This window comes from Crassostrea angulata, chromosome 5, assembly GCF_025612915.1.
Source record: "Crassostrea angulata isolate pt1a10 chromosome 5, ASM2561291v2, whole genome shotgun sequence".
NCBI lineage: Eukaryota > Metazoa > Mollusca > Bivalvia > Ostreida > Ostreidae > Magallana > Magallana angulata.
The window spans coordinates 29,953,445-29,963,891 of NC_069115.1; the positions used below are offsets into that span (position 1 = coordinate 29,953,445).

General features: G+C 31.5%; 2 protein-coding genes across 2 annotated transcripts; one reads left to right on the top strand and one right to left on the bottom strand.

The window, feature by feature from the left end:
* Nucleotides 1-1,613: 1,613 nt before the first annotated feature.
* Nucleotides 1,614-5,358, bottom strand: LOC128186036 (carbohydrate sulfotransferase 10-like). Its single transcript, XM_052855761.1, has 2 exons — nt 5,061-5,358; nt 1,614-2,830 (listed from the first exon to the last, which is right to left on the bottom strand). Exons 1-2 carry the CDS (start codon nt 5,164-5,166, stop codon nt 1,770-1,772), a joined length of 1,167 nt encoding a protein of 388 aa, XP_052711721.1. The 5' UTR covers nt 5,167-5,358; the 3' UTR covers nt 1,614-1,769.
* Nucleotides 5,359-7,597: 2,239 nt separating this feature from the next.
* Nucleotides 7,598-8,938, top strand: LOC128186085 (multiple epidermal growth factor-like domains protein 11). Its single transcript, XM_052855812.1, has 4 exons — nt 7,598-7,727; nt 7,828-7,886; nt 8,216-8,353; nt 8,581-8,938. The coding sequence occupies exons 1-4, from the start codon at nt 7,639-7,641 to the stop codon at nt 8,820-8,822; spliced, it is 528 nt and encodes a 175-aa protein (XP_052711772.1). The 5' UTR covers nt 7,598-7,638; the 3' UTR covers nt 8,823-8,938.
* Nucleotides 8,939-10,447: the final 1,509 nt, after the last annotated feature.

A 10,447-nucleotide genomic window follows, 5' to 3' on the forward strand; every position in this document is an offset into this window, starting at 1 on the left:
GTTTTCTATATTCTTGAGCCACTTAATGGGTCGTTTGTTAACCACCCTTAATCATTGTTACAATTAGTTTCAGACTGACGTCTACTCGTATTCAAAAAAAAATTCTTTAAGTCACTCTTTGTACCGGTATCATATTGAAAACTTGTTCCGTAAGAAAGTCTTGCTTTCTTTTACACGATCGGAATTAATAACTTGTATCTTAAAACAATTCAAAGAAAATACGTTCTTTAAACTGATTTTGGTGGTTTTTAAGTATTAATATGTAGAACTATCTTATGCAGGACAACGAAAAATTCGTTAGGACTTATTTTAGTAGTAAATGAGGAAAATATATACAGATATGCGGAATTAAAAAGAGATTATGTTTTAATCTCATATGTATAATTCATGATGGGAAAAGAAACTAAAAATGTTAATACATGTAATGTTCATGATTGCCGTCGGTAATTTTTCGGGAAACCATTACTAACGAGTTATATAATAACATTTCCTTTTCGAATAAAAGCACTTGGTATTAACTTCCCTTCTAATGTTTTTGCCATTAAAATTATAGTCATAAAAACTGTGGAATAAACCATATGATCAATTCTCATTAAAATTCGTTATGCAGATAATGAATTTTAAGTTTTACAGGAAAATTTTGATTTAAGATTGTGAATTCAGAAAGGATTTGATGATGGTAGGAGACAAATTGTGCTTCATTTACTAGTACTCTGTTTCAGAGTATTTTTGAGCGTATATTTTTTTATCTGCAACACGTTTTCTTGACTTTTCACTCAAAATTACTTTTACATAATACCTATTATTGAAGGAAAATCAAATTTAATGTTAGAAAAAAAGTCGCTTATTACATAAAGTTTCATAAATGGAATTTAATTTCATTACACATCCTCTCGTTTACTTAAAGAAATTGACACAAACGATAACAAATTCTTTGACTAGGTGAATTTGTTAATGGACACATGTACAAATATCTGGGGAAAAAATCGTAGATTTTTTAAACATCTGGCACAGATTTTGACATTGATATTCCTGTTGTTTGAAATAAAAAATTCATTTAAATGCTCAATTATACTATCAACCAAAAACCTTTTCTTACCTATCGAACAATAGGGTAGACCCTTTAGATTCCCCCCCCCCCCCCCTTAAAAATTCTATGCAAAATTAATCTGTAGTTTTTATATATTTTTCATTACAAATCTGATAGACATATACATGCTACATAACTTTATAAAACGTCCAAATGCCACCGTTAAATGCTCTTTTTTAAATTTCATTTATAGTATATGAAAAAGATATGTACATGCACCATCAAAATGCGTCAATGCTTGGAGAACCTTGATTTTTAAATACATGTTGCAGCTACATAAGCCATTGATAACAACAGTTAGACGGTTTAATACACTATCCAAAAATCACAGAATTTAGAAAAAGCGTTTTATGAATCAACAACACAATATTGTTTAAGCGCGAGATTTAATTTTCATCACAAGGAAGTTTCAAGCCAAAACACACAATCACAATAAATAAAACTACTTGTATGTTTTATATTTAAAAAATAAAACATCGTCTGGGGTTCTAGGATTAGCTCTTCCTGTTGTAATTTAATATTAATATTAAATTAATAATAATAATAAAATCAAATTAATATTTAATTTCAAATACAAAGTAACATATTAAAGAAACTTATATGCCAGTTTGGGTGGTTTTTCTATAGCATAGTTTATGTTTATCCCTCCTTTAATCCATGCTTCCTGCTTTCCGATTTTTTATTGAACTCTCGGTAGTTCGTAGGAGTATCCATACAATTCAAAATCAGTTCTGTACTTTCTTTTTAAGGTCTTTATTGTTTTGCGATTGATACCCTCATACGCCCTTGACAGATGCTTCTTGCGCTGAAGCTTCTTCATAACTTCAGTCATAACGATTTTCTGAGAACCTTTTAAGTAATTATTTAAAATAGCTGAAAAGTTCGAATAATTCAGATTTCTGAAACTGTTAGCTGGGAAGGATATCAAATCAGATATATATCCCTGAATTTGGAAAGACTTCCACAACCTCTGACAGAACTGCATGAATGTCAAACATGGATCCTGTCGTGCCCGCCCGATCATGAGTGGGGTGATTTCTTTGATGGAATTTTCAGTATGTTTTTTCTGTAGATTTTTCAATAATTCCTGTTTTAAGGGTCCCTCTATGGACAGCTGGTTGAGTATAAAGCGTACGTCGTTGTTGAAAGTTTCTTGTTTGCTGATAACGTTGTAAGGTACTCTACAAGAGCCACATAACTCAGAGACAGGATGCCAGTGTGGATCGTAGACTTCCTCTTTCATGATGTAATCCAAAAATTCTCCAAACCTGACAGAGGTAGAACACTCTCTTCCTTTTCTTTCATTTATTTTTTTGGTGAATTTCCAGAATCCCGGTAGATATATTTTATCAATATATACGGAATATAAACGTGAATAAGGATTTCTTGTTACGTGGAAAATGACGTCATTACTAGATACGTGATCCCAAGTAGATGTTTTGTTCATGGCTATTGTGTGATATTTGTTACGCCCGCTGCCAAAGACGTCTTCAACGCTTTTTATCTTTTCTAAGGTTAGAAAAACTTGCATCCAGAAAGTACTGCCACATTTAGGAACCTTGCAATAATTTAGATTCTTCCAGTGGTAAAAGGTTACGTTGGTAGAGACATGACGGTATTTTGCAAGACTGCATTTTTGTCGCAAAAGCGAATTTCTTTCCCAAATTGTTAACATGTGTTCCTGTACTGCGCATGTTTCAGGTTGTGTTGTGGTTGTATGATTGAACGTGATATGCTTCCCTGTAAGGAGTAAGGAAACCAGGTAATAGATAAAAGAATCATCAATCATAATTATATAGTATTGCAATGTTGTAAATTTCATAAGTGGATGTACCGGTAAGTACAAAGTTGTCATATTTGTATTTACACTCACGCAATAAGTTCAAAATTTACAGGATGACGTTAATACCATATATAGGGTTCATTATTATTTACACTGATAATTAATGTTGTGATTTGTAATACGTCGAAGCTTTTACTTTTTTTTCCGAATTCTACTTTATTATATAAGTGATATTACAATCGCGTACGCCATTCACAGTGATTCATATTCGATCATTTGCATTTATTAATGCTGACGATACATATATAGAGAATTGTCTTTTATTAATTTTCAATCTAAAGTTGAAAATGATTACATGACAAATCATTTTCAACTTTAGATTGAAAATTAATAAAAGACATAATTCTTTTAATATTTTCATAGGCAACATAAAAAAGGAATATTGAATGAATAACGATATTCTCGGGATGTAAACTTTTACTTCACCTTATCTTAAACAAACTTTAATAACCAGACATATATTTTCGTAGACCGTAAGAAACAAACCTAATGAGTGTTTTATTATGTTGAGGACCAACACTTTTTGAAAGAGTTTTAATTGACATGAAAAATTAACAAGATTTAGCAGCCCTAATGTTGGGTTGTTTTTTTTCTACTTACCGTCGACAATAAACATATATACACGACAGCAACGTGAGACGTTTTATCTAATGACGCCGCATGACTCTGGCACAGAGCCTATAATGATCTTTAGAACAAGACAACATGTAGGTTCCTGACATAAAGTACAAATGAATGGGCAGTCATAAGCTAGGTGTGCACTGCATGCTTAGTTTCATTTTTATCTAATTTTATACACAGTATTTTCAACATATTTTTAACTTAATAGCTATCAATTTTTATTTCATTTTCATTCACGTCTCTTGCAAAGAGCCTAATGATCTTTAAACAAGACAACATTTAGGCTCCTGACATAAAGTACAAATGAATGGGCAGTCATAAGCTAGGTGTGCACTGCATGCTTAGTTTCATTTTTATCTAATTTTATACACAGTATTTTCAACAAATCTTAACCCTAATACTTATCAATTTTAATTTCATTTTCATTCACCACAACTATTTCGACCATCTACCTTTGAACCGTTGAATCAATTATCTATTGAAAGTTTGTAAAAGTACGTAAATTACTTAAAAGATTCATAATCCACGCATATACAGTAAACAAAAAAATTATAAAAAGGACTTCAACAACCGATGTAACAAAATCTTTTTATAGCGATTTGAACTAAAGTTGACACTTAAGTCTTTAAATGCTTGACAATCAATATATTTCTTAAATTAGAAGAATGATTGGGCGTGCTTTTGATCGTGTCTATTAGAGTTCTGTCTAAATATAGTTATGCATGTATGAAAAACAAATTAATCAATTTTCGTAAGAAACTTATTGGAACATGCTCAGTGGGTGTATACGTATATGAATTTGTAAACTTACAAATTAATATGTTGAAAACAATTTTGATGCAAAATAACCATAAAGCAAAGAACTAGTATCTCTAGCAAGGAACAAGCTTTATTGTGACATGTTTCTTTTGATTCGTTATGAAGTACGCAATATTAATGCAAATTAAATGTTTTTGATATACCTTGTATGTATATAATTACCGACCTAAGTTTAACTCGTGCGGTTTCACGCATCGGTGAACTGTCATGAAATTTGACAATCGTTGTTTTAAGAAATCCATAAAAGAAATTGACATGCGCTGCAATTCTGCAGGAAATATATACTAGCATTGGTTTTGTACGTAGTAGCTATAGATCTGGTAGTTAATCATATTTCATTTTAATATTGTTTTTCAAGATTTATAGTATTGAGGAATCTGAAGTATAATTGAGCCTGATTTCTCAGAATATTTCGGTAAGATTTCGACAGTTTTCTGAGATTGAAATGGGTTTTTAAACTGTCCCAATAAGTTTGATTTAACGAAATAAAGTCAAGAATAGGCAATCAATGTGTAAAGCTACACAACATCTATTTTGTTTTTCTTAACTTAAATCGGATGCGATATGTATGTCAATTGTAACGTAACAGACAATGAATCTAATATATAATAGTTAATTAATTTATGTGGCAGACAAATAAGGTAAGGTTTTAAAAAAAAGGATGAGAAATAACTGACAATCACCTACCAGGTTGCCATGGAAAGTAATAAATCCTGGAATAAATATCCAACAGAAAGCAAGTGGCGAGAAATATCACGGCACCGCTCGTAAACGTTCGAGGCAAATCAGGCATGATCCTGACACTAGTATATTTGTAGAAATATCATTTCAATGCAATCCCAGTCTCACTTGTATGAACAAGTTTTAATCTGATTAAGGAAAAGAAGCTAGTTCTATTCCAATGTCGACAATTATACCAAATTGCGTACCTTTCAGTTTGTGGACTTATCTAATTAAGATGCGTCAATTCTAATTGCGTGCATGCGTAAATTACCACAAAATAACGTTGTTGAAATATATTTAGATTAAAAATAGAAGTAGCTTTACTTCTATGCAATATGGCGGTTTATGAAGGACGAAAGATACAAAAAAAAATTCGGATTCGATATCGATAATACTGTGGAATCATTTAAATTCGTGGGGGCCAATTTTCGTGGATTATGACTTTTTTGCTCATTCGTGGGGATATAATTTCGTGGATGCGTCGGTTAGTGTTTCAGCAACAAAGATAACTCTTTCTAAAAATGTTTTCGTTGAGGATTTAAATTTGTGGTTGAGGGCTACCCACTAAAACCACGAAAATTGAGCCACCACGAATTTTAATGATTCCACAGTACGGCATTTTTAGTGAGATCATATATATTCATCACTTTACACTATTTTTTCTTTAGCCCGAAAAAGATTTTTGTATGGAAGCCGAGAGAGCTAATTTTATTTGCATGAAAAGCAAGACTGGTCATTCGTATGAATAACCCAAAGCTCGTTCTTACGAAAGCCCTTAAGGTCAGACGCGACCTATCTTCCATTTTTTTTCTTTTTTTTCTCCAACACTATGCCGGATAATTATGCCAGTGCCAAGGTGGCATTTTGGCACCCGCTTAAGCTGCATATATCTAAAAATTCAAATATGCCATAAGATAAACCATTGCTTAAAGAGTTAACAACCGCCTTTGTTATCAGCGTATCTCACCTGTCAGGTAAAATATTTACCTTTTAAAATTAAATTCCTATAGGAAAATAATGTTTCCCATAGGAAAATCAATATTCCTATAGGTAATATGAAATTTCCTATCGGAATACAAGAACTTCCTATAGGAATTTCAATTCCGATAGGATTTGATAAAATCCGATAGGAAAACATAATATCCTATAGGAAAACTACATGTCTGAATCAAATTCCGACAGGAATAACCATTCTCCTTAAGGAAATATAATTCCTACAGGAATTTTAAAAAATCCTAAAGGATTGTCAATATTTCCTGTAGGAGAGTCAATTCTCCTATGGGAATTATCATTTTCCGATGGGATATTAATTTTTAAAGGTAAATATCTCACCTGTCAGGTGAACACACTAAAAACAAAAGTGGTTATATACTCTCTAGACAATGGTCTATCATTTGGTATACATGGATTTTTCCGAAACTGCATCTTTAGCGGGTGCAAAAATGCCACCTTGGCACTAGCATAATTATCCGGCACAGTGTTCTCCTTTATGTGAAGATTTCCACTAAATAATTCCATAATTTATTTTTCATGTTATATGATACTTTTTTATTTAGATATAAGGTGTTCAATTACAAATTTGAAAGCTTTACTTTATATATAAGCATTCAACTGCATTTTGCATGCTATTTTAAGGAAAAATCTAAATATTCTAGCTCCAAAAATAGCCTGATAGTTTACCCTGAATTGTTGGGAATCAACAGGTTTATAAATAAGTAATAATATATCAAGAAAAATTATATAAAATTGAGAAACGTCTCGTGTGTTCTTAATGCTAATTCAACGCACGAGATTCGAAATACGTACGATTAGAATGCAATACTAACGTTAGCATTTTAGATATAATATTCAATATATAAACTAACCAAACAAATCGTAAACAACAATAAACTATTATGAAGGCATATATTCTCTGGATACAATAAATAAATCTTAATTTAGATCCTCAGCGCATTTATTTACATAGCCACAAGAGATGAATTTGTTGCTGGCGTGAATATTGGGCGATATGTATGCTACATGTAGTTACTGTAATATCTTTGAACACTTTATTCTTCCATTCTGAAAAAAATATAAAAATTTAAGAGGGAGATTGAGAAATTAAAAGAGATCGGACTTTGTTATATAGTTCCGTAGCATGACGTTGCATTAAAAGAGAAACTCGAGTAGACGTTAACCAACAACATATAAATCAATCGTCTTACGCGTGCAGGTAGCCATCAGAGGAGTTTCCATCAGTTCTCTGAGTTATTTTTAATACTAAAAAGCCAAGTGACACTGTTGAATAAAAAAAACATACGCTTATCATGTGTTCGACCTTTATGAAATACAAGTTTATTGGGAAACATGTAATTGTTTGATTATCTGTATTTCAAAAATACAAAAGTTGTGATTTTATCAGCTTCATTAAATAACTGAAGTTTTCAATTTTGGTGTGACTATTTCCGCTTTTATTGGAATACTGATTATCTTTTTATAATCTCCCACAATGAACTATTGTAATGTAATTAAGTGGTTCTGTATCCACAATTTAGCATTGAGCATGTCGAAGAGGAATTTCATTCTAGGAAAAATAATTGTGTTTTATTTTTTGCAGAGTACATGTTCTATGGACAATTGCTTCTTCATTCTGTAAGTTAGAGAGTATTAATAATTATACTACTTTCGTAATCTTTTTCATATCCTTTTTTTTTAATTTCAATTAGTTGCAGATATCATTATCCAATTTCAGAGCAAATGGAAAATGCTGTGAACATTATGTGAGGATCAGAAACACCAATAACTGCAAACGTAATGTTAGATGAACGTATAACTTAGATATCCAAAATGAAATGACTTCTTTGCATGCTCAAAGTATATAGGGGGTATAGATATGGATGCAATCTCTGATAATACACTACGTGTAAATATCTTATAATTTCTGTTTTAATAAAACACATGGAATTTAGGATGAGAAAAGAAAGAATATGATATACACGTTCATACGTAATTTTAATATATATTTTGAAATACTTTATCGCCATTATTTCCAAGTGAATATTGATAAAATGTATAAATACAATTAATATCATTGATCTCATGTTAGCAAATCTATTGCCGTGCATGTACATATATTGCAGCATGTCCTGATGGCTATTCTGGGGATTCTTGTCACATCCCGTGCCCCTTCCCCTCGTATGGTCCCAATTGTCAACAGCAATGTCACACGTGTTTTGAAATGTCATGCGATCACGTTCATGGCTGTCCAATATATTCCAGTAGGTAGTAGCAAACGCAGAATATACGAATGTGCATGCAGGTCATTTATGGAAAAATATATTTATTAATTATTATGAATATTATATTCCTGTACATACGTGAATTTCTCAAAATATCTGCATGATGCCGGATTCATAATACTCAGACTACTAGTGTGTAAATTCTAGTTTGAATTTTTATTCACTTTTCTTACATGTTGTATGTTATTTTTCAAAACAATATACAGGTTCAAGGAAGAAAATAGGAAACGCTACTGTAACAACTTTTAAGATGGAACAAACTACTCTTAGTCTGAACGAAGAACACCCCATTTCCAACAGCACAGACAGAGGAAACAGGAAACTAACAGCGTCTCGACATATCATGGTTGCCATTCTCTGTTTGACCATTCTAGCAACTTCCGGTTTTCTTATCAAACTGACGATGAATTATTTTAACCCTTGTAAGAAACTTTATGAAATCGCTTAATAAGGGCATATCAATCAAAGGAACTCTGAAATGTATTATTGCTAAATCGAAAACGATCCATTTGCGTAGTTAACACAAGATGAAATTAATATTTATCAAATATTAACCACCCCCCCCCCCAAACAAAATCACAATTAATTCCGAGACTCAAAATTACTTTATATAATGTACCTCTTTTTGAATGCGAAATATAATTATGACTTGTATCTTTTATACTGATTTGTACATGTTATAATCACAATCATAATACTTCTGTTTCTGTATATGTTGGACCGTTGCCAATTATTGTAATTGTGTTTGTGCCAATAAAATTTTTATATTTGTAAACATAAATTTGCTATTCTGCTTAATAATAAGCAATAATAAACTAATATTGCTCGTTAAACCGACCCAAGACATGGAAAGGTTAATATTTCAAACATTAAAAGAGAACAACAATCTATTACATGTATCAATGTATCACAAAAGATTTATTTTCGCAAAACTAATTTTGAAGAACAACGAAATACTGAAAACATTAATATTGGTGCCTTGCGTTAAATACATATATATATATATGAAACGAAAAGTAGATTTTTTTACCAAGCAAGATATTGCACGATATCAATGAAAAACTTTTAACTTGAATAAAGGACGATTAAATGTCATGGATATTAAAACACGTACATCCTTACATTGATTTTTACTCAGTTATTTAACGAGCGAAGACGTATTAATTTAATGAAGTAAATCAACGAATTCAAATCATTTTGATTATACTCTGTCCCGAGTTTTTGCTTCTATCACTTTTCGCTGGAAATTTCGATAATAATAAAATTAATACCTTTGTGCTCCACTTATATGAAAAATGTCCAGACTATCTGTTTTGAAACGCCCCCTCTACAGCTTAAGGTTTCAATACACATCCCAAAATAGAAAGTCTACGGGGATTTTGCATTGCATCAGCCATAATAAGCCCGGATGATAACGTTGAAAAATTGCGCGAGGTGTCCAGAGTACTTCCGAATGGAGAAAAGATGTAAACATTTCCGGCGCGTCTTTTAACCACAATGAACCACAATGAACCGCAACTATATAATTACAATGAACTTCATTAAGATAATAAATGTTTTTCAAAAGGTATAAAATTTCATTAATTTAAGGTCGGGTGCGACCTATTTTCAATTATTTTCAACTTTTTTCTATCTCCCTAATGTGAAGATTCCCATTTCTGTAATTCCAAATTTACATTAATATTTGATGTTAATTGATATTTTTCTATATGAATAAATAGTTTCTGTTGAAAATGTACACTACTAACATTTTCCATTATAAATCTTCGTAAGAAATTTGTTTTTGTTCCTGTAAACTTTTATGAGTGAAAAGGGTCAATTTGTCAATGAAGATATCTTGGATATTTTCCATTTCATCGATTTCAATTGGACTTCTTTCACAGGTATGTGTGTTTTTATTAAAAATAATCAAAAAGTGATGAAAGCAATAACTCGGGACTGACTATAGTAAAGAAAATGTATCACAGCACTTGAAACATGAAACGTGTCCTTCCTTCCCTCTACGTTCCTTAACTTCTCCGTCTGAAGAGTTCGACAATTTTCTGTCTGAAGTCAATGTCAAAGTACCCGTAT